Source organism: Eurytemora carolleeae, unplaced genomic scaffold (assembly GCF_000591075.1).
Source record: "Eurytemora carolleeae unplaced genomic scaffold, Eaff_2.0 scaffold156, whole genome shotgun sequence".
NCBI classification, from domain to species: domain Eukaryota; kingdom Metazoa; phylum Arthropoda; class Copepoda; order Calanoida; family Temoridae; genus Eurytemora; species Eurytemora carolleeae.
Window position 1 is genome coordinate 123,530 of NW_019396479.1, and position 25,593 is coordinate 149,122.

The 25,593-nt window shown below is 32.5% G+C and overlaps 1 protein-coding gene across 1 annotated transcript; it reads right to left on the bottom strand.

Annotated features, from left to right (window-relative positions):
• Positions 1-659: 659 nt before the first annotated feature.
• Positions 660-21,539, bottom strand: LOC111704033 (cyclin-G-associated kinase). The gene is made up of 22 exons (XM_023476145.1): positions 21,087-21,539; positions 19,969-20,071; positions 19,224-19,275; positions 18,206-18,251; positions 17,616-17,675; positions 17,365-17,369; positions 17,228-17,292; positions 14,985-15,040; positions 14,100-14,192; positions 12,860-12,952; positions 12,332-12,397; positions 10,809-10,927; positions 10,585-10,656; positions 8,128-8,375; positions 7,590-7,633; positions 7,099-7,197; positions 5,911-6,002; positions 5,379-5,490; positions 4,304-4,453; positions 3,781-3,933; positions 2,985-3,120; positions 660-1,805 (listed from the first exon to the last, which is right to left on the bottom strand). Exons 2-21 carry the CDS (start codon positions 20,054-20,056, stop codon positions 3,001-3,003), a joined length of 1,833 nt encoding a protein of 610 aa, XP_023331913.1. The 5' UTR covers positions 20,057-20,071; positions 21,087-21,539; the 3' UTR covers positions 660-1,805; positions 2,985-3,000.
• Between the last annotated feature and the right edge of the window lie 4,054 nt (positions 21,540-25,593).

Genomic DNA, 25,593 nt, shown 5'->3' on the forward strand with positions numbered 1-25,593 from the left:
TTTTTACATGGAAATGAAATTATTTAGAGAAGAAGATTTGCATTGAATTTCATTTCATCTTTTATAACCTTTGATTTAAACGTTAAGCGATACCTTTTCTGTAGTCCAACTTAAATCTAGAAGTTTTGTATCATTTCTTAACATTTTTCAAACAAAGGATTGTCTAAATCAAAGACATTTCTCCAAATATCTTCCTTTCTGTGTGAGAAATGTTTTTAGCTTTAGTATATATCTTATATACCACTAAATGAGTTCACATATGTGATTAATCAAGACAATCAATAAATAACTCGAATCTTTATAATAATTCTTAAGCCGCTACGACAAAACAAATTATTAAAAATTTTCATTCTACATTAGAAAACAAGCTTTAAAAAAGTTGTTCTGTATGTTGGAGGCTCGTTTATTGCATAGCTGAGGCTCATGGCGTCCGGGGTTCCCTCCCTCATCAGGGGCATGTTTCAGTATAAACACCTGGTAACTATTCATCTGAGAAAAAGGAGGTTATCCTTGTTTATCTTTCAAAATTGATCATTCCCATACTGTGGTTCTTGCTAAAGAAGTGACAAGCAAATAAGAACAAAAATTTCAGAATTGAACATACAACTACATCTTTTCCATGGTAGCTTAGGTATGGATTTGAAGGGAGAAGTCTTGAATTAGTCATGAAACTTTTATTGGGGATAGCATTACATTACGTCGATAGTTCAATTAATGGTTTCTGGGTGTCTCTTTTCTCAGTAATAAAAAGTTTGACCACTAGCGTTCAGAAATTATATTAAATGTTTGTATAATAGCTGTCGGATGTCTACTTACTGTACAGTCAATTCTGTAGTTGAACCAAATTTACAATTTCAATTAATTCTTAACAGTTGACCAAAATATATTTACTTGTTGTAAAGTGGGAGCGGAATGATAATTCTCAGAGCAAAGTTGAATTACACTTACACAATTGTTTAAAGAACTTTAATTATTAATAAAAACTATGCTGTGTCGGGAAAAAATAACAATTACACTTCGCCTGATTTATATCATTTTACAATGGTGGTAGAAGGGAGGGGGGTATCAGCTATTGTGGCTACTATACAATTTATCTATCTAGCTGTCAATGTGGATAGAACATCACAGAAAACGTAATAATTTTTAAACTTGAGGTCCCTCACAACATTCATTGGAAAAAATAGAGATACAAAATCCATGTGTCTCCTTCAAGTGGTTTTTATAGAAACTAAAGCTTTGAGTTAACTATACCATAGCGTTTAGGGGATATAAAATAAAATACCCCTTGCAGAAAAAAAGAAAAAACTATATCAAACAAAACGAAAATAAATAAATAATATTCTTGTTCATTTTCGTCACACCCATTAATCATTACTTTGTAAACTATGTATTTAGGCAGAATGAACCCCAATGCAGCAAATATTTAAGATTTTGTAGATAATTCTTGTATACTAATAATTTCATACATTTTAGACGAACTTTTCTATCTGTGCGGCAAGAGAGATTGCATTTGGGTTGGCAATTCAACAAAAATTCGCAAAGTTGTGTGAATCGCCTTCTCCCGCATTTATCACGTCACCAGGCGCTTGTTTTCACTTCCTCGTGGACCGGGAGAGCTTCGAAGACAGAAGCTTAAGAAGTTATATATTTATATATATTTATATATATATAGTTAGATTTGAGGTAAAAAAGTCAGTCTCACAAGGTTGTCAGGACCGCGGTCACAGACCTCTCCTTTCAGGGGACGTATCCACCCCGTGGGATTAATGTCTAAGAAATGGCAGCAGGTGAACTGTACAACACTTCTGAAACAAAAGAAAAAATTAGCATGGAATTATCTTTTAAAGAACTAACACCCCTTCTCTCATGATATTCCAAAAATTGGCGAAGGAATTAATCTTTTGAGGGAGCCCATGGGTATTTCGGGGGTGACATTCGTATTTTCAAAATGGAAGAAAAAAATTTATTCCACGGGCAAAGCCGAGCACAGCTAGTATTATATATTTATGTTGAATAGTATAAAAATTTCATGAATTTAGTCTATTTTGGACGGGTTTGTATAACATATTCCATGAAGCTTTGACTTTCTCTGGAAACAAATGTCTGTTGATTTTTTATGTACTCTAGTTGTGCACAAAAGACCCCACTTTAACCTTTAATGGATTCACCGACAAAAGGTCAAACGACAAAGGGTCAAACGACAAAGGGTCAAACGACAAAGGGTCAAAAGTGAGACAAAGGGTCAAACGACAAAAGGTCAAAATGATAAAAATATTTTTTGATTTGAATCATAGGAAACTCGCAACCCTCCTATCAATTTTGTACATGGATCTTATATGTTAGACATGGATATAATTAACCATTTGGCCGCAGCACTCGGCCCCCTAGCCTGTCCTAGCCGCAGCGCTCGGCCCAGAAAGTGTCATAACTAACCTAACCCGTGGCCACAGCGCCTGGCCCCCTAGCCTGTCCTAGCCGCAGCGCTCGGCCCAGAAAGTGTCTTAACCTAACCTAACGCTAAATAATAATAAATAAATACTAACACTATGACAGATGTCAAAATTAAAAAAAAATTTGCCCTTTTGTCGCATTTTTTGGCCCTATGTTGTTTTACCCTTTGTCGCGCTTTTGACCCTTTGTTGTTTGACCCTGTGTCGTTTGACCCTTTGTCGAAACCCTTTAATAGATTTCAGGACTTTTCATGAGATTTTTAGTTGAGATAAGGAAATATAGAAATTTCCGACCTCGAGTCTCTATACATTAAAAGTAGTCATCTGAACACACACCACAGCGATTGTTAACACATGCCCACTTAACGATTATAGATTACACATTTAGAAAAATGTACAGGCGCAGAATTTTACATAGCAAGTTGAAATTCGAACCACTGGTAAAACAACATTCAATACACATTTAATTTTTTTTTTAAATATCGTCTCATTCCTCAGTGTTATAGGTATCACTGTATATTTCTCTATTTGTACCTGAATTGTGCCTGATTTAAATCCATGTAGTGGGACCAGTAACAGGAGTAAGAAAGGCCAAAGGTCGGCTTGGTTCGGTCCGGTTCCGTACCATGCCGTGCAAGACAGGGGGTTCAGTCCGCGGGGCCAGCTCAACCTGGGAATATCAATAATCTGTTAATAATAAGCAAGTTTTAAAGTGAACAGAAGTCATTACGTTGAGATGTGTATACCTTTATCTGTGCATTTCTATTGTGTAACGAAAAAAAATTCAAACAAATCCAATAATAAGGGGGAAAAATATCACTACAATTTATTTTTTTAAATTTCAGATTGATAAAAAATCCAAAAACCCAGCCTTTGCTAGACAAACTTTCATGTTCATGATTAAGTCTCATTCTTAGTTTGCAAGTTTTAATTAAGTTTTATTAATAAAAAAAAAAATTAAAATATTATAAAATATCAACTGTATACGAATGATTGAAATATATGAATGAATTATTTACGATCTGAGTAAAACTCTACCACTCCGTGAATTTGTAAGCATTCTACGCTCATCGGTGTGAGTCGTTTTTAACCAGACGCAGATGAAAGTAAAATTAGTAGCGATCCATATGGAATTCAATTCAACGTCAACCTATACCCCCTTTTAATTTTCGCGAACATTCCCTTTAACCAGTGCTTAGGATCCGGATCCGGATCCGGATCCGGATCCGCTGGATCCGCATTATTTTGGCTCTTTGGATCCGGATCCAGGATCCGGATCCGCATCAAAATTAAATGGATCCTAAGCACTGCCTTTAACATAAAGACATACCGCGGAGCCGGGATGCAACCGAGGATTTTCGTCGTTAAAAACTTCGGCAGGACCACTCTCCTCTCGAGGCTGATCTTCGTCACTGCTCTCTCGTTCTGACCAGCAGTCTACGGGAGCAACATCGGTATATCCTCCTTCAACTCCCTCAGCATGCTGGAATATAAACCAATCAATCAATCAATCTGCAGGAGCTACATCCTTTAACTCCTTCAGGACGATGGAATGTAAATTAATCAATCAATCAACCTATTAGTCTACAGGAGCTACATAGATATACCTTCCCTCCGCTCCCTTGCTGGAACATATATTCATATTTTTTATATATTTTGGAAATACAGAAAAAACCCCAGAGTTTTATTGCATTACTGTTTGGCAGAAAAACAGTCGTTTTAGTCATTCCAGTAATCAGAAGATATTCAATCACTCAATCACTCAATCAATCACTCAATCAATCAATCAATCAACAAAAATCAGACAACCAGAACCCTCGGAACACGAGTTAACCAATCTCTCAATTGTTCACCTGGCAGATGAGGTTTGATCTTGAGAATTCGTCCTGCAGCGTCTGATCTGTTGGACGAACGAGGAACAAAGTTACGTTAAAGTTGTCGCTGAACTTGGTGTTAAACTTGTCCTTATTCGCATTATCAATCTGATTCTTCTTCAGCCGAACCTGAATAAACTAAATTTCAAGATTTTTTTAATGGCGCAATTTTTTTTTAAAATGTCGACTTTTAGGAAAAATGGAGTAAAGGGTATTCTTTTATATTTTTTAATGAAATTATGCGTGGAGAGCGAACATTTTTTTAACGTTTTTTATAATGCATTAAAACTATAGGGGAAAATTATTTGTGAAAAACAGTCTAGTTTCAGAGAAAGTTAGATATGAAGAGGTTAAGAGCCTCGCTCCAACCCTTCACTTCCCTAAATTACCCTTTCCTTCCTTATCTGCCACCCTTCCCCTTACCTTCCCGACATTCCCCATACATTCTTCTTCTTCTACTACCCTACCTTCCTTTTCCCTTCCACACCTTCCTTGTCCCTTTTGTAGTTCCCTAATCCCTATTTTTTTTATTTCCCTCTCAACCTTCCTCTTTCCATCTCAACCTTCCCGTTTCCCTTGATATCTTCCCCTTTCCCTCCCAAACTTCCTTCTCCCAAACTTCCTTTTCCCAACCTTCACATTCCCTTCCCTACCTATCTCCTTCCCTCCCTACCTATCTCCTTCACCACCTATCCACTTCCCTCCCTATCTTTCCCCCTTCCAAATCCTTCCCCACCCATCCCTTTCTTCTGTGGTTACCCTTTTCCTTTTACTTTCCTTTATTCTCCTTTTCCTTCCCTTCCCCTTCTCTTGAGTCTTTTTTTCTATCCCCCAGGGGGGGGGGGCAGGAGAATTTCACACCTCTGCCAAAATGAGCTTTCTTCTAAAGTTAACGAGTTTTCTACTAACCGACATGAGTGTCTACTAAATCGACTTGAATTTTCTACTTATTCACTCGAGTTCTACTTATTGACGCGATTTTTCTACAAAATGATACGAGCTTTCTTTCAACAAACATGAGATTTTTACAAACCGACGCGATTCTGAAACTTACCGACATGAGTTTTCCTGGGATTGTTCGCGTGAAGCGTGTCTGCTGATGACTTAAACCAGATTTAGAGGTCATTGGCACACTACTGTGCCGCGTACGCTTCGAATTGAAAGAACTGAAATAAAATTAGATTTAATTTCTTGGATTTAAAATACAAGGGTTGAATAAAGAAATAAATAAAAAGATCAACTTTTATTCCGGAGAAATTCATAGCTATTTTTTTTTGACGCTTACTTCTCCAACATTTCATTAGTCTGTGTTTTGAGATGGAGGGAAAGGTGGAGATTTTATTTCTTTTCGGGATGAGGGAAAGGGGGAAGAAAAGATGCGTATATGGATTCTGTCAACCTCATTGAAAATGCTCCAGGTCATGAACTACTAAATTTTTGAAGTTTCTTATTTTTATGCTAAAACTTTAAGAACCAAACAGAGATTGGGAAGTTTTTAATAATCTCTCATTAGTCGACAGTTGAAATTTGAAAAAGAATTTCTAATTTGGGTTGATTTTTCACTCCTTGGGGAGTCGAGTACAGACCTATGGGTAGTTTCCTCGTGTCCCCCTTCGGTAAGAGTATCATCAGAGATGGACATCAACTTCACCCCTCTATCACAATCAACCTCTGCTCTCTACAAACATAATAGGTTAAAAAATGTAGTCTACTTTATCATTCTTACTCACATAATGGTGAATTTTCTCAGGAAACGTGCTATAAAGTAATCGTTGTGCTATAAAGTTAAATTAGCTGTACCACGTGTACTGTGTGTTGTAAAGTTTTAATTGTTTCCAGGATTTTCTCCTATTTTTTTTTATGGATATTTCAATATAAATGAAAATAAAATTAAAATTAAATTTATATATTTATTTCTGCTTTCGTTAAAAGCTTATTTTATCTAAAAATAGCCACTGCATTCAGACAAGTACACAAACGTTTCATAAAACTATCTATAAAACTAACATTTTGGCACGACGTGCAATAAAGTTTTTTGACTAAAATTTTCTCCGTAGCTCGAAGGTTCTGGCCTTTTAATATTATATTTTGTAACTCGTTTAAGCTTGGGACAAAATAACTTTAAAAGGCGAGAACCTTCGCGATATAAAAGGAAAAAATATGTCCAAAACTTTATAACACTGCGAACCAAAATAATAGCGTTATAAATGAAAAGTATATATAAAAAAATATCAACATTTTAAATGATGATAATTTTACGATGAGTAGGTATATTTTTTAATTACAATCATTTATTATTTACAAGAATTAAAAGTGAATGGTTCAATGCACGTCCTATGAAGATTTATTTTTCCATAATTCAGAAATTTACTTTTTATATAGCTCACAAAAATATAATATTTAAAAGATATAAAAGTTAATTAGTGTGAACATGAACAAAAAATGTTTTTACATGGTTTGAAGATCTTCGTTTACAAAATAATTGTACTGCAATTTTTAACTGAATATAAACACACTAGGAGTTTGTGTATTCTTTGATCTCTCTGACGATGCTGTGAAAAAAATGAGAATTTTGAAATCAAAGGAAAGTTGTTTTCCCTTTTTTGACTTTTGATCTTTATTATTTTCCACTAAAAATAATTTAGTTTCTCATAATCAGCAACTAAAATCATAATTGAAATATTATTTTTTTTGTGGGGGGGATGAATGACTTTCAACAGGGTGGGGGATACTTTTTCAAGAAAACAAATACCCCTTTGACTTTGGTACTGTACCTGTTTAATCGGTTCAATTATAGAAACTGTACGAGCTGGAGGGTGGGAGTGAATGGTCTGCATGCTAGCCAGGCAACTTCCGTTCGGAGACCGGGGTTCCTTAAAACGCATGATTAATTGGTTGATTGCTTGATTAATTGATTAATTAGCGAATATAGCGGTTTTAGAAATAATTTTTCAAATATTCGTAAGGGGTTTCATCGCTTAACTGGATCATTTTAAAAAATAATTTATTCAGAGAAAAAATTAATAAACCATCCCTAAAAGCTTTTGAAACTTCTTGAAATTTTGCTTAGGATTGGGGGTATCTATATAGTTTGCAAAAGTGTGAAAAGTTTAGCAAGTTACAAAACTGGAATTTACTAGATTTAGCTTTCTGTACAGTACGCTAACACAGAATAAAATCAAGAAGGTAAAACCTAGCAAATTCATAATTTTACAGGACGGAAAACATTTTAAAAAAACAAAAAAATAAAAATGAAAATAATTACCAAATCCTCGACCTCGGTAAATTTCGGGGTGTGCGGTTCAGAACCTGAAAAAACACAAGTTTTAGCAAAATTTCTGTTCAAAAGTTAGTGCTATAAGCTGAGAAGAAATTTAAAAACCTCCCATGATGAAAATAAATAATATAATTTGAGCTTATATAAGATTTTAGGAAAATTCTTTACTCCGAGGTACGTAAAAAAGGCATGTCAGCAGGATATCAAGTGACCTCACTTTAAAGCGTTTGAAAGCATGATTCACATTGGTACTCTTTTTAAGATTTAAGATGGGAAAGATGAAAGTTTTTTTCATGTTAAGAGAGATATTTATCTTATATTTGTTCTTATTCCTCGGGGAAAAACTCGAAAGCCATTTTTGTGTAAAACGGTAATTAAAGATATTTCATAATTTTGGCTCCAGCGAAGCTTTTAAGGGTAACGTTTGTGAATCAGACATGGTATTAAGCAGTCTAAAACTTAAGGGTCAATCAAAATAACGTTAACACAAGAAAGTCCCTTTTCTTACGAAAACGATTTTCTGTACCTGTGCTTAAATGTGAGCGCAACTGCCGTGGCGGTGGAAGTTGCTCCGGCGCCACACCGTTCCCGCCAGAATTATGGGTTGATCGACAGTTTCTATCCCCGGGCTGCTCGGGTGGTTTGACCGGCAGGCTCGGGCGGGCGGATAAGGACTCGTGAGTTAAAGCGGAGGATCTACATATGGGCGCCAAACTTAGATGAAAAAGCTCTTCTGGCGATGGTTCTGTGATTTCATGAGTTAGAGGGCTACACCTACAGAACGAAACACAAAATAAAAACTAAAACTAACTTGGGTTAAGCAAAATAATGAAAAACTGCATGCAATCAAAGATTTACTTCTATAACAATGTTAAGAATTAATCACTTTTTCAAATAAATAGCAGTCCATAAAATTGTTCAGCTACACCCCACTTACATAAAACAACAACTATTTTTTTAAAACTGTGGAATATGCAGAGCAGACGACTGTTATTATTTCAAATAGACCAATTAACACGAAACTCCGCAATTGTGCAATGAACAGTGTACCCATTTCAATTTATAAATTGGTTATTTTTCAAGAAATTAGATCAACTATTTGCTTTGAACCAGCTTTAAATATACATGAACTTCATTAAATGACTGTCATAGTAATCCACAGTTTTATGGACCTTGCCGTAAACAGCAAAATATGTGTCCCTTTCTCACAGTAAAAAATGTAAAATAACTATTAGCATGCTAAAAAAATCCTGTTCATAAAACAGGTGAATGTGCAAATTAGCATCGTGATAAAGCGAATTCAATATTTCAACATTTAAGCAGTATAAATGTACGTTAGAGCAATAAAATAAACATTAAAGTAATAAAAAAGTTAATTATATTATTTAGAACATTAAACCAATATAATGAAACTTTCAGATTAATTGCAAAGTTTTGTGTATTTGAATAAAATCAATTGTAAATTTTCAAAACTGTTAAAACTGTCACTAAGCAATAAAAACAAGAAAGATAAAGTTAGAGTTCCATAAAAGAAAATGTTAGAAAAAAACGTGCAAAAATAGCAGAATAAATACTTCACTTTTTATACATTGGACATTTGATACCATTTATTAGGCTTGGGGGTATATTTTAAAGTTTTGGATTTTTTTCTGCTTTTTCTTTGTTTTCATTTAAACCTTTTTCTCTCATAGACGTTAAAAAAGACAGTCCCTCAAACCTCAAGAAAGGAAGTCTTAAAAATCCCATCCCCAAGCCATAAAATTAGTGAAATACTTATTCCTGCTACGGATATCTATGAAAAATTAATTGATGTAGCCTCTCGTCAAATACCTCGTGAAACAGTCGTACAAGTGAAGAAAGTAGTAATTAACAAGTCTGTGTAAATCAAAGGGACTATTGCTAAAATTTCAAGTGATCTTTCATTTAAAAAGGATCATGCCGATAGACTGCAGTACCATTTCTCATTTATCGGATTCAATGATGAGGTAGATTTGAAAAAAAGAAAATATTGTTGTTTAAGATAAGTTTGATTCTATCAAATTCCTCTATTTTGTTTCTGACACGGAAGTGCAGAAGTCACATTACAGAAAAACCATAATTGAAACTAATCATTTTTAAAAGAGAAGATGATTGATGTTTGGTAAGTTTTCAAGGGTACCGTTGTAGATCGGACACGTCACTCGATAGATAAGAGCCATTTGAAATAACGTCAGTTGTCCCTTTATTGAAACAGACGCTTCTTCAAAATAAGGTGAGTGAGATGAATGGTTAAGATGATATTAGTAAAAAGTGGAATCTCTGGCAGCTGAAAATAATTAAAAGGCGGAACTGGATCGCATTTTATATGAGGGGGTTGTGGAAGGGCGCGAGATTGCACCCCCTCACCCTCCTGCCTCCGACATTTATAAAATATGATATTTATTCAGATTTGAAAAAAGTTCAGATTGTCAGAAGGAAAGGAAAGAAAAACATAAGAAATTTTAAATTGTCTTTTCGTAAATAAATGATTTGAACATAGAAACAAACATTAATAATCATTAATCACAGAACAGGAAAAGAGGTACTGAGCTGGTAGTTAATCAATGATTTTCAATATTAAAAATATTTCCCTTACCTTACACAAATAATCAAAATTTATTGGAAACAATTTTAAACATTTAAAGTTTGACATGAAACGTGAATTATTGCCATGAATTTTTAATTAATTCACAAATCGGAAAAATATTCTCGTCTTTCATGATTTCAATATAGCTCCGAAATTATATATTTTTATAATAAATTATTTTCCAACCACCTCCCCCCCCCCCCCCNGTTCGTTATTTCAAGTCTAATTTTTCATTAAAATATGGAAAATCATAAGCTAATACTTAAAAATATATCCGTATGAAAAAATTCGGCTGCTACCAACCCAGTAACTATTTAACCCTATCTGTGCCGGGGGAAGAACCGACACCACTGAAGATTAAGTTTGGCGCCCACCCACCTCTCCAGATCTATGAAGAATGTGTTCAACCAGAAGTGAAACAGTTTGTGTGTCTGTGTCATAAACTTCCTGCTGAAAAGAAATTAATATTATCTTCATAAATTACAACTCGAAATATCATATTTTTTTTTTTTTTGCTGGATTCAATTCATTTTTATTAATTAAGGATGTTACAGTCCACGATTAAATATTTTTAATGTTTTGCATAACATTCATGTGCTTACCCTTTCCCCTTGCCGAAGTTAAAAACATCGTTCTTCTGGATAAACTCGATTTTAACATCGCCGACGATAAGAAGCGGCTGAGGTAGGACGATGTTTATTCGGCCGTCGGTTCGTTTGACCTAAAAACAGGAGATATACAATTTTCATAATTTATCATTGTTTCGGGGTTTAATCGCTAAAATATGATTTTAAAGTGAAAACCACCTTCAAGGTNCCCCCCCGCCCGCTTCTAAATTTAATTTTCCTTAAAAATATGTATTATCAAGTATAATTAAAGTTTTGCTAAACAAAATTGAAAGTATGTGTATTTTATAGTTCACACCTTAAATTCAAATCAATTTGCAATTGGATCCGGATCCAGGAGGCTAAAATGTTGCGGATCCAACGGATCCGGATCCTAAGCACTGAAATTTGATAATTATCTATCCCTTAAATTATCCAAAATTTAATACTGATCTGGGTAAAAACAAATAGAAACTAGCGTGATATAGCAAGGTTGGTGGTGGGCATTGTACATGTAATGTGTACAGTGTAAATTGTACCCGCTCACATCGAACTACCTACGTAGTTTCGTTGAACAAGCGTCTGTTCTTTCAAGCAAATTAAAACTTTATTTGGAAGATTTTCAGCATGGATATATAATAGAATGGATATATCATAGTCAAGGTTTGATGTAATTTTTTCGCTGGGGTGTTATGCAGTACGTTCGACATTGGACCCTGGAACTTACAATTTTTCTTTGGTTTTCGTAAAGTTAAAAGATGTCAAAGGAGTATAGAAAAACATTGTAAGTCTTTAAAACTTGATAAGATTTAGCCTCTTTCTTTGTATTATAAAAATTGTTGGAGATACTAAAGATTTAAACAACCTTGCTTATATTTAATATGTTGAATTTTAAACAAATTTCTCAATATCTTGGCCAATTCTTAAGGTACAAAAACGGCAGACCACATTTTGGAATTCTGAAAACAAGGCGCCTTTGATGCTACCAACTCTTTGAAGAAAATGCTATGTTCACAAGATTTTAGCTACAGTATCTCATTTCTGCTTACTCCAGGGCCCACTATCTACCAAAGTTCTTCTCTAATTTGGACCCTGAACTTCATTTCAAACTTTTTTAAAAGTACAAATTATTTTTATAGAATGAACAATAGCTAGAATAAAAATTTTTTATAGTAAAGCTTAAAATTTGCTATGCAGAGGTTTGAGAAATTTCCTAAAAATATCTAGGGTCCACTTAGATATAACAGCTGCATAGCCCACCGACAAAGTTACATGTACACTAGCCCAGAATAGTATAGATCGGTAGATATAAGCATACATATAAGCGGGCCGTGATTTTCAGCGAACCACCCTAACTGTTTTTTATAATCGGCTTTTAGCATTAATTTGTATAAAAAAGTGACGTGCAATGTGTAGTGTATTGATCATTAGTCACAACTTTGCACACGTTTTTGTTAGAACATCTTTAAAATAAATGATTTTAAGATCGGTGGGGTGGGGTGATAACCTCGAACTCGAACCTGATAAACCTCGCTGGTAAAGGGTCGAACTCTTGTCTGTCGAACCTCGAACTGTATATAACCGTCCTAATTAAAAGAAATGAGTCCTTTAACTATATTTGTCTAGAAAGACATAAAAACACGAGTTCTGTGTCAAATAATGCAATATCATCAAGACTTTCAAAATAATATAATAATAAAGAAAGTACTCAGGCAAAAAATAAAAATCCAATATTTTTGCTTTGAAAAGAAATTCTTAACACTCGATGAAATATTTCAGATATATATTTATATATTCTACGGCGCAGAGCCCGTATCAAAATAGAATGTACCCAATTGAGACAGATCATGAGAGAAATTATTGTTTTTAAAAGCCGGAAATAATTCCAAGGGAAATTAAAATTTATAACATCCCAGAGAAAATCCTAAGGGAAATTATAGTTAATAAGAGCCCCGGAGGAAATCCCAAGGGAAATTAAAATTTAAAACATCACAGAGAACATCCCAAGGGAAATTATAGTTTATAACAGCCCGGAGAAGATGAAATACCTGCTGTAGACCTAGACTAAGTGCGGGTAGAGGATCAATTACGAAACTGTAAAGGTAAAGTTTGACAGGACTATATTGTAGATTCTCATTTATCTGAACAAACAAATAACAATTAAAAGTTATTATATTATTTAGAAACTATGATTTAGAAATTATTATATGATTTAGAAATTATTATATGATTTAGAAATTAATATATGATTTAGAAATTATTACATGATTTAGAAATTATTTAATGATTTAGAAATTATTTAATGATTTAGAAATTATTATATGATTTAGAAATTAATATATGATTTAGAAATTATTACATGATTTAGAAATTATTATATTATTTAGAAACTATGATTTAGAAATTATTATATGATTTAGAAATTATTATATGATTTAGAAATTATTATATGATTTAGAAATCATTTAATTATTTAGAAATTATTAAATGTAATAAAAAATATTCAATAATTTTGGTAATTTTCAAATTAAGTATTCAACGTAAAAACTATTAAAAAATACCAGAAAAAAATATTTTTTTTCAGCATTTATCTAAAATTCTCTGAAAAGAATTTTATTCATGAAAATCTTGAATAAACAATTATTTACACCCTTAATTAATTGTTTCCACCAATTGTTTGCGTATCATTCAATTCTGTTAAAAAAGTTAATTAACAGGTTAATAATACAAACAATTTCTAATAAAAACATGTCTAGACATTTATCAATGGAAGCCAATAATTGTTGACAATATAATTGCGTCCTTTCAATTTATTTTAGAATTGAATTTGTTTTTATTCAAAAAAGGAAAGCCTTGTATTAAAGTACCAAAAAATTACGACCGTAGCTTTCTTAGTAAAGCCCTATTTTCTCTTCTCTTTCCTATTTACCCCTTATCATTTTCCATTCCCTATTCTCTTAGATTTCCCTCATTTCCCTTTCCGTATTCCCTTATCATTTCTCTTTCCATATTACCTTATTATTTCCCTTCCCCTTTTCCCTTATCATTTCTCTTTCCATATTTCCTGATCATTTTCCTTTCCATATTGCCTTCCCCGTTCACTTACTTTCCTTTCCATACCATCCCATTCCCAAGAACCGCCCTTACCCCGCTCCAAATTCCCAATACATTCCTATTGCGTCATTTACCAATCTCTCCATCCCAATCCCCCATAATTCCAATTCCACCATTCATCCCAAACTAGTCCTCTCCCCGACTAGTCCCCTCCCATCCCCTCCCCCTGCCTACCATAGCTGCGTAGTAGTCTACATATCTCCTCTGTGAGGGGATTGTTACCCCCTTCTCGTCATGTGTTCGAGCCAAACCATAAAAGCTCAACACCTTAAACAAACATTATTAAAACTGACACACATAAATTAGTTTATTTAAATATAGCCAGTAAAAAGGAGATGGGACAACAGAAAAGAGGGAAGAGAATTAGAGACAATGGAAAAGAAGCAAAGGGAATAGGAGAAGGGTCAATCCAAGAGAAGGGGCAAAGGAAAAATGAAATGGAGCTAGGGAAAAAGGATGTGACGAAAGAAAAATGGATACTCAAGTTGGATAAGGGGCTTTCACCTTGATAATTATTTGTTTGTTTTCTTTTTTGCGGTTGTGCTGTAAATGTAATTAAAAATAAAAATATTAAAATCCTAATTTTATTCCATCTCAAGGTTTATTAAATTTATTGCATAATGAGCCTAAACTAAGATTACTATCATTAAGGTTTTGTAAAAAATCCACTAATTAGCATTTATCAAGGTTAATTAAGACTAAGAACACTAAGTTTAAACTCATAAATTGACATAATTTGTGTTATCGTGCTAAACAATATTTCAGTAGAATCAGCAGCAATAAATAAAAATATAAAATTTACAAACAAAGAAAATATAATAAAGAAGAAGCAATTATGAATTGAAATAAATAGATATTACATAAATAATATTATAAATTACCAGAGGTTTACTTTTTAACAACTATATTGAAAATCTGCGGGAGACAAAGGAGAAATTACATCAAAAGGAATTTTTTTAAATCATTTTGATACTTTAAATTTTATTAACTTTTCTCAATTTACAGAACTTCTGGGGGAAAAGGGATGTNAAGAATATCCACCATGTAAAAAAACCTTACCTCTTCAGCGGATAGTAATTTTCTACTATGAAGTAGGTAAGCGCAGATCATTAATCCTAAAAAAACTCTTTTTTAGAAAAACGAAAATTATGTTTTTTAACACAAAAATCTTCAAATATTTGTCTCATGAGAATTCAGCACTTTGCAGTATTTGGCTTGATAAGTTTCTCTAAAAAACTGAATCTCTTTAACATTGTGAATATGCAGTGTTATTGTATACATGCAGTACACCGTGTATACTGTATAGGGCCAATTTGTTTACATCAGTTTTGTGTACACTATTTTTTAAGCAAGAATTTCTTTTCTATTACAAAGTGCAGAACTGAGCTGGAATATCGGGATCAATGATTGATCTCAATCTTTATTTATATCTACTTTATTTATATCTATAAATTATAAATGCCCACAGTGGATTTCAAGATCAACCGAATGGGAATTTAAGTCTTCAACGTAAATCCCAGCTCTGATCAAAAATTCAACCTATTTTGTTCGTTTCCCAAAATGTTCAATCAAAACTTAGCCAGAGCTGAAAACTTTAGAATGGATAAACTTTAATCCTGACTTCTTGATCCGAATATCCACTGTGGAAACTTTTCATTTTTGTCCTAATCCACTCTTTTTCTCTCTCCTTGGATATCCATTAATTGTTTTCTCCAATGAGAATATTCCTGTTCTCTCATTGGTTGCCCGCTTTTCTCTGATTGGCTGCTACAGTTTCTCAGATGATTAAATATTAATTTGAATTGTATCGTTTTTCATACACTTTTAAGATAATCTTGCAAGATTATGTTAATCTTGAGATTATCAAAAAGAGAGGATCAAGCATTAATCCCGATATCCACCATTCTAAAGTTTTCAGCTCTGGTTGATATATTTATTAGAAGATGAATTCGAAAAATTCGAAACTGAATCTTTTTGTACAGAATTGTTATCCCACCCTCGCACAGAAATCAAGCATTAGTAGCTGTCTACACACATGGACACTGGGGTGTACAACGAAACGAGTAATAAGTGCGCCTGGTAAATCTATAAAAATCTTCTCAGATAACAGCACATCTGGACTGTTAATGCAATGTACTCAATAAACTCGAAATGTGTTAAGCTAAACACTGCCTAGTCTACATTTATACATGTTTATCATTTTAATCTTTCAATCTCTTTTGACGTATTATCAAGCGACTATTTATATAAGAAGTTGCATACATGATTCACTGTTAAACCCTTTATCTGAGTATTTGGCTTAATGTTTAATCCAGTTCAGTCACTTTTATAAAGGGCTCACAATAAGACTTATAAATTTTCATTAAGAAAATCAAGATTATCCTTCATACGCCTGTGAAAATGTTATCTTAGAAGTCTTTAATCTTTTTATTGAAATACCAGTTAAAACAGACTTTATCTGGTCAATTTCTGGTGAAACGCCTCATATTCTTCTGTTTATTTTGTTACTTTTTGTTTTTCACTGATTCATGAAAAAGTCTAATTAGATTTAGAATATTCGTAATATATGTGCATCTTTCACCTTTTATCTCCAGATCTCAGAAATTTTAAAAGTTCCCCGCGTACAATTTTCCCCAACGTGAGCTTACGTTGATCAAATTACTTTGTTTAGATGTCCTTTTCTGTTTTTCGCTTTTAACCGAATTTAAAGGGACTGTAAAGGAAAAATCAAAAGGGGTATAGGATGAAACCTGAGAATCTCAGGCGTTGAACGATACATATAAGTCATCTATTTGATGTTTCTGTCTCGAGAAACTGATATAAAACTGTAAAAATAATTTGGAAATCTCATATATATACAATTTTGTATAAAATTAGTAGGTTTAAACAGATCATATTAAGCAAATAAGCAACCGATTTTATCCCACAGGAGCCTGAGAATCTCAGGCTTGCTCATATTGTTGTTTTTTAATTTTTATTTGGCATTTTTAATAATAATTTGGGAATATTATTATATAGTCCGTATAACGTCACCAGAACTTCAGCCAATGGCATGCAGTATACTGGTCACGTGAATTCCGTCTGTATCACGTGACAATTCTATACTAAATCCTATGATTTTGTTTTACTGTTAATTTTTCGTTGTATCGCTTAGAACCAATGAAGATGTATACAATAATAAGAATATCTTTCACCGCTGAAAATTGAGTATCCTTTTTAAAATGGAGGACTTCTTGAAATTACGTCGACAGTCCCTAAAATATTCGTCCAATTTCGTCAAGTTCGTCTGTTCAGTCCTATACCTGTTCGTCCTTTGCCGGCTTTACAGTGTACAACAGCAACATTTTTCTCGTCCTCGTTCAACCATCTGAACATTTAAAACCCATTTTTACTCGTTATATTTTAAAAATATAATCATTGTTGAAAATGAAAAATCTACACTCCCTGATTTCAGAAGAAATTAAAACACCTGATTTCAGAAGAAAGTAAACAAACATGATGGAACTCAAGTCACCCATTTTGAGGAAAGTAGGAACAAGTTAGAGGAAATATCAACAAGTTAGTGGAAATATGAAAAAATATCTAATAAATTAGCAAAATTTAAAATGCGAGCATGTAAGTCATGTTATTTCTTAAGTTACAGACAAACGAACAATTAAGTAAAATTGCATATCTAAAAAAATTTTGAACCTGAAATTTTTGCGGATCGTAGGATTTTTCACTGCACAGGTTGTACAACTTGTAATGGTCCTAAAAAATGTTTGATCAATTGTTTAATTCTGAATTATCTTTTTTTAAATATCTGTTCTTAAAGCAGGGGTCCATATAATTCCATATAATTCCAACCAATACGATCCCAAATGCTGGTTAATTAATATTTGGGCAGAAATTAACCATGTTGTTATTGTAAACAATTGAAAGTATGTAAAAAAATCCATACTGCAGATGGTAAACTGCAAGGGAGTGTTTATTTATTAATTATTCAGTATATCATAATTTATCTCTTGTATTGATTACTAATGTTTACATCTTTTAACACCCCAAATGCGGTACATGTGATTGAAGTAAAGTACAAGTACACCAAAAAGTTTGCCTAAGTTCACAATTAATTTCAACCCCGATCCCAGTCAGGATCAAAAATGGAATTATATGGACCGCTGACTTGAAGTAGTAAAAAGATTTCTCAAATAATTTGGTAATTTTTCCATTAGTGGTTCAACTACCTCTCTGTGATTCAAATACTTATTTAAATTTTGTCTCAGGATTAAATGGTTACCCACCTTATGCTTCTGTTCCAACATTTTTCTGACATCGTCCATATTGTTCCTAATGGACAGAAAAATTCTATTTTGTTCCTATTACAAATTTTTATATATATATATAAATTCTTTTTAAATTTTCCTCGCTTTAAGTGGGAAATAAGTTTTATTTTAAAATAGTATTTTTACTCTAATTAATTTATTTCCTCTTAAAATCATTAATATTCGAAAATCCGGTGAATAAACCTTTAAAAAATTGCATCGAACATCTGAGAGATTTTTTTAAAAGGAGGAAAACTCTACAACCCTTCTTCTCTATAGCTCAAAGCTCGCGGTGTCAGATCTTGAACCCTTCGATCTCTTAAGTCTTATCTGTGGTTGGGAATTGGCATTTTCATGAATCGCAGGCTGAAGTAGGTCAAGGACCGGGAGCGGCAACTAGTTTGCGATAGGGGACCGAGCGCTGCCGGTGGGTATGCTCGAGATTGAGCAAATCAGGCAACGCAAATATACGAAAACCCAAATAAATCACCCATAAGTAACCCTCCATTTAAATATGGCCATCACCGATTCACAACGATGCTTTCTTTACCTTTCTAATATATAATGTGAAACAGCTTCAAGGGTACTGTTGTGAATCGTATTTGAGGCAAAGGTCCCTTGAAAAACTAAATTCTTTTATTTACTGTCGCTCCCTGTGTGTGTACCTTCTTACGCCATTTTCAGACTTGATTGACTTATAAGATTTGAAATGCATTTGTTACGTGACAAAATGCATTTATACCAAGTACAACAGAGTGTATCAGTAAATCAGCAGGTTGTATATCGGGCCAGATATCAAGTTAAGCATACAACGCTATTGAACAATTTGCGAACAAATTAGAAACACGCCAATATCATTTATGGAGATAAAAAAAACCAAACCCATGAAAATTAATAATAATATTTATGTTTCTTAAAGCACTGAAAGAGAGAAAATTGATATTATTATTTCTTTGTCGTTGTTTTAGTTTTTTATTGATATAGAATATTTTTATTCCTGTACATAGCTTCGACTGACGTTGCCGGAAAACCCATTGCGATAACTCGGTCTAAAAAAAACAAAAATTAATTTTAAAAAATGTCAAGTCAATTTAGTAAGATGGGACCCATAAAACTGGAGCAATAAGAAGTGAACTGTAAGTGTCAATTAGGATTGCATCTAGTACAATGAAATGACCCACAACAGCAGAGTATTGTACGATTCATTTTACTTTAAAAGCTGATTTTTAAACTATTGGTAAATCGTGTATTTCTCGATAATAACATAAATAAATATAAACTTGCTTAAATGTCGTCTTCCTTTTCCACAGTTTCAGGGGTCTCGCTGTAAATTATACAACATTCAAATTGATTCCATTCTGTTTTGATGTGGATAAGGAATAAGGATTCTGGATGGATACTGAACTCAATATTGCTCGTGAATATTTCATTAAATTGACTTTTCTTCTACACAAAAAAACAATTTGAGATTTTCTTTTTTTTTTGTTATTTTTTTTTAATTGACATTTAAATGTTAAGGAAGGTTTTAATGAACTTTTATTGGTCAAGAAATGTGTGTTTGACGCAATAAAGGTTTTAATTTTTGGTTAAAATATTGCAACCCGAGATTACAACATATTCTTACGATTCCGCGTTCAGAAGCTTAAATGTTGCCAATCCGGATCATCACCCTTAGTACTGGGAAATTACAATTAGAAGAGGGGGAGGGAAGGGGGTCAGGGGATCTCACCCCCTGAATATACCTGAGATATATGTAAGATCGAGATTGAAGCCATCCTGCACAAACCGACGTTTTTTCTTTGAGACCAATTCCTTAATGGTAGTAGTCATCCTCTCTTGTCCTAACTGAACAAAAAAATTTAAAAAGTTATCTAAAACCAAATTTACAAGTGGTTGAACCACGAAAAACCAGTTCAACTAGTTCTCGATCTTGGGCATCAAGCTTAAGAGATGTGATTTAATTTTATCTACGTAGTTCAACCACTTATCTATTTCATTCCGAGGCCGAATTAAAGAATTTGAGTCGCGGCCCAAATATGGTTGGTTCCACTTAAAATCGTATTCAATGTTTCAAGATTTAAGCCGGCGCTCAATTGAACCCAGGTTTTGGGGGATTTGAGACGCGGCTCAAATTCATTAAATTCGGACTCCGGTCCCTGAACAATAAAGTAATCAACATCAATTTAATTAAAGAAAACCTCTAAGTGAGGAGCAGAAAGAAAGATAAAGTAGTATAGAGCAAAATGAAAGGTATAAAAGTATAAAGCAGAATATAAGAAAGGTATAGAAGTATTGAGCAGATTGAAAGGCATAGAAGTATAGAGCAGAATGAAAGAAAGGTATAGAAGTATAGAGCAGATTGAAAGGCATAGAAGTATAGAGCAGAATGAAAAAAAGGTATAGAAGTATTGAGCAGATTGAAAGGCATGGAAGTATAGAGCAGAATGAATGAAAGGTATAGAAGTATAGAGCAGATTGAAAGGCATAGAAGTATAGAGCAGAATGAAAGAAAGGTATAGAAGTATAGAGCAGAATGAAAGAAAGGTATAAAAGTATAGAGCTGAATGAAAGAAAGGTATAGAAGTATAGAGCAGATTGAAAGGCATATAAGTATAGAGAAGAATGAAAGAAAGGTATAGAAGTATAGAGCAGAATGAAAGAAAGGTATAGAAGTATAGAGCAGAATGAAAGAAAGGTATAGAAGTATAGAGCAGAATGAAAGAAAGGTTAAGAAGTAAAGAGCAGAATGAAATTTATATAAGAAAAATCCTAATGAAAACAACAGAAAGGTGATAAAACATTTAATTTTTTATTTAGAATTCAAAGGAATGACGACAAAATTCATCATTCATTATAATACCTTTTAGGCATTGCAAATTGTAAGGCTCGTCTCGATTAGAACTGTCCGGACTCTAATAGTTTGTAAATTTAGTTCAAACTTAACAACACTTTCCCCGATTTTCTTCAACTATTTCACTTAATTTAACACGGGGGTAAAATAAATTAAATTTAGTATTATCATATTTTCACTTTCATGTTTTTCTTTTTCACAAAACTAGGTTACTTGTTTAAGCCCTACTGAACACTTGAGCCACATATTCCTCTCGTTCTTAAATAAAATAATAAGTAACTTGTGGAGTCTGTAAAATCGCAGAGAGGCTTGAAGAAGCGCCCTGAATTCAGTGTTGGATAGCGGGTGTTCTGTAAGGGACCCGTATATCATGAAGAGGAGGGATGCTACCCCGCATCTTTAGTTTAACCGATTCTTTGCCGAACCAGTTTTTTTACATTTCTTCTGAAATTAACAGATTTATTCAACAAAATTGAAAATTAAATTATCTGTATAAATAATCGATATTTTGACCGAAATCAAAAACAACATAATTAAAACTTATAAAACCTTTTTTAAAAAATGTTAAAAGTTTTGCGGAAAACTAAAACACCTATAAGGCCGATGACTGAAGTCATAATTTCAAATGACATTTTATTGTGGCATGTCAAATTCACAACATTATCCTTTAAAACCTTTGTTTGTTTATAAATGAATGAGATATAAATATCGATCTAGCTAAAAATCGATTACTTGCATTTGTTTTTTATTTGATCAAGTGACTTGCACTTTTATGATACAGGAACAATGATAAGATCAGGGAATAGAGAATTTGATACTATTCAAGCAATTCTTAAATGGCGGATCATAATACGTTTACAAAAAAAGTGTGTTAAAATCTAAAATTAGAATTTTGTTAATAACACCCGAGCTCTACGAATCAAGGTCTGAACATTTTCTCATAGAAAAAAAACATTTGATAATAATTGAATCAATGCAAAATTGATTCATATTTTCTTGGAATCTAAAGTAGACTAATAAACTTTAACTTCATTCGAAATAATACTCATGTTATCACTTTCCTCTAGTATTCATAATTTAATATAAAAACTTAAAGCAAAAAAAATCTGACACTAGCAGAAAACTAATAATTGGGTAATTACATTTAGATTAATACTAAACCAGTTTTTTTTTCTTAATTACTTGGATTAAATTTCACGGTTGTTTGTCTGAAAGGGACTGTAGACGTAATTTCAAGTGACTCGCCATTTATGGAGGGTATGTCCGATTCACAACGATATCTTTAAGACAATCCATTTAATTTTGATGCGGATCAGGATTCTGGATCCGCACTGGAAAAAATGGATCTGGATCTAGTTTTTTTAATCTACTGATTTTTTTTTAAAAAGCAGAATTTTTTTTTATTTTTAAGTTACAACTTGATGAACCATTCAGAAATCAGGAAATTTTTATAATCTCTCGAGTTATTTTTTTGTAGTTTTTGGTTGATATTTTGCCCCTTAGATCCGGATCCGTGGATCCACATATTTTTGCGGATCAAGATCCAGGAAACCAAAATCTTGCGGATCCAACGGATTCGGATCCTAAGCACTGCTATTAGATAAAGAAAGTATGTGATATCAAATATCTACTCTTTGAAAGATTATTTCTTACAGTTGTGGTTTCTCATCAGGTATGCCTCTCTTAAAATGGAGGGTCAGTTTATGTAACAACGACAGTCCAAGTTTATTTTCAAGTTTTTCGTAAAATATTTATTTAAATAGAAGGGATTTTATAAAACCTTAATTTAATCGTTTCGAGAAATTTTTTGAAAGCGTGAGACTACTGCCGAGATTTTAAGAATTTATGTAATGTTTATTTATGAAACTTGATATATAAATATTATCGAAACTATTCAAGAATGAATGAAAATATCCTAGGTTTGGGGTTCTGTGTTTGAATCAATTGAACTTTCTGGGTTCTATGAACTGCATTTCAAATGCATGCAGTAAACCGCCTTTACTTACAGAATTACATCAACCTTATCAGACACCTTTGTAAGACAACTTTATCAGACAACTTTAAAAGGGCGACTTTATTTCGACAATTATATTTGACAACTTAACTAGACAATTTAACAAGACAGCTTTATTAGACAAATTTAACAGAAGCATTTATAGACTACCTAAATAGACAATACGACCAACTTTTATTAACAACTGTATTGGATAAATTTAATTGACAAATTATCTGCTTTATTTTTAAAAAAATTAAAAAACAAGAGACAACTTAAAAAGACAACCTAAATAGGCGGCTAACGTAGACAAGGTTGATGAAAAACTTCTATGTAATAAGGAAAAAGTATTAGACAACCGTATTGAAAACTTTTAATGATTATATTTATTAAAAAAACAAATGTAGTCTAATATATAACTAATAGAGAATTTTTACTCAAGCACTTCAATTAAAGATATAAATTTAACACTAAAATAACACCTTTTATTTTAAAACATTAACGGCACAAATTAGAAACAACATAAAATAAAACCTTTTAAAAAAAGTTATTCTGTTTAATTGAGCAACTTAAACAGACAACCTCCAAAACTATTCAAAAACATTAAAAAACAAATTTCATACAAAAAAAAACTTAGAAAACATTAATAAACAACTTTAATCAAACAAGATGTCATTTAGTAACATTTCAGAAAAAAAAGAACAAAACAAAATAAAAAACCTTTTCGAGGAAAACTTCACGAAGCATCTCTTGCACAACAAAATAAGGAAAACGAAACGGAGACCTTTTCTGGAAACAATTTTGATATTTTTTCAGAAACCTTTCAATGAATAATTTGAAGAGATAGTCGCATGTTCACAGTTTAAACAGACCAATAAACAGATTCTGTGCGGGTCAGTCCTAGAGAACGATTTTTGGACCCCCCTCGGGTCTGGCCTAGTGAACGTTTTTTGGATCTGTACATTATTATCACTTTATCGAGATAAATATAACTTCAAAGTAATCTGTGTGTTATTAAATACTATATAAAGTAATCTGTGTGTTATTAAATACTATATAAAGTAATCCGCGAGATTCCAAATATTATTTCACAAAATCCGCAAGTTTCTAAATATTATATTACATAATCAGCGAGTTTCTATATATTATTTAAGAAATACACGAGTTTCTAAATATTATTTTGAGAAATCCGCGAGTTTCTTAAGTTTGCTTGCTCTGTATCTAGGGAAGGCGTGTAGGATATACTGTATGAGCTGGATACAGCTGGTGAAAACAGGGATAAATATTCCTACTTTTCAAATATCGAGGGGAAAAATTGTTAAAATTCAAGCTTTAAAACAAATATTTTTAATGGAATTTATTTTTAGATTTTTTTTTGAAAACCCTTATCGCTCTCAGCTGCTTGTACAGCTAGAAGGAAAAGGGGAGGGATGCTCCGGTTTTGTGGGGGAAAAAGTAGCGGGGTGGGAAGGGGGGGGGGGCAGCTGAAAGCAAAAAGGGGGGAGGGGTTAACAGCTGTTGTTGCTAAGTCCAACCAAGTATAAAAAATTATTATCTAATATTCAGAACCAATGGTGAGACTCAAGAGAGAAAATAAATAAATTTGGATAAAAACCTATTTTAATACTTATATTTATTTCACCTGCATTGTAAAGCAAAAACAACTAAAGTTAAATATTACCATAGTTCTTATGGCTTGCTCATGATTCTACTCGCAGGAAAAAAATACAGATTTTTGATGAATGGGGGGGGGGGGATGAAAAATGAGAGATCAAAAGACAAGTTTTTTTCATTCTTTTCAATACTTCTAACCCCAAAAACCAATTATTTTCCCCAATTTTACTTTTAGGGTAAATTATTTAATTCCCCCAATTTTACTTTTAGGGAAAATTAAAGGGGCAGGGAAAAAAATATTTTTTTTAGAAAATAAACACCCATGAAAAATTGTTTAAATATGTTTGATAACCGTTAAATAATAAACTAATAATGTGTAAATTATGTCACACCTTTAATGTAGAGATAAAATAGTCAATTTCCTAGTTACAATTATATACTAAAATAAAAATAAAAATAAAACTTTTAAAAGAGATAATAAATTTTGAAAGCTAAAAACTCATTTTAGATTTTACTTAAATTTTGTATTATTTGCCCCGATTTAAAAAATATCTACAATATAAACTGTACATATTTAAAGTTTTTAACTATTTAACTATTAATTTTACCCAATTCAGCCAACAAAACCCTAAAAAATGATCCTTGAAAGATTATGATTTTTACAGAGAGGAGAGAATAAAAATGTTTAAGAAAATATTTAATTTATAAAGAGATAGCTTCACTTTTTATACTTTGTTTCTTTTTTTTAATTAACAAAGTAGTCAGATTAAATTTGTTCTGAGAGTTAGAAAGAGGAATATATTTGATAAAAAAGAAAAACTCTTCCTCTCTGAAAAATTTTAAATAATCTACTATTATTAAGGATTTTGCAGGGTTTTTAGTAGAGGAATATTTTATGTGTGTGGGGGG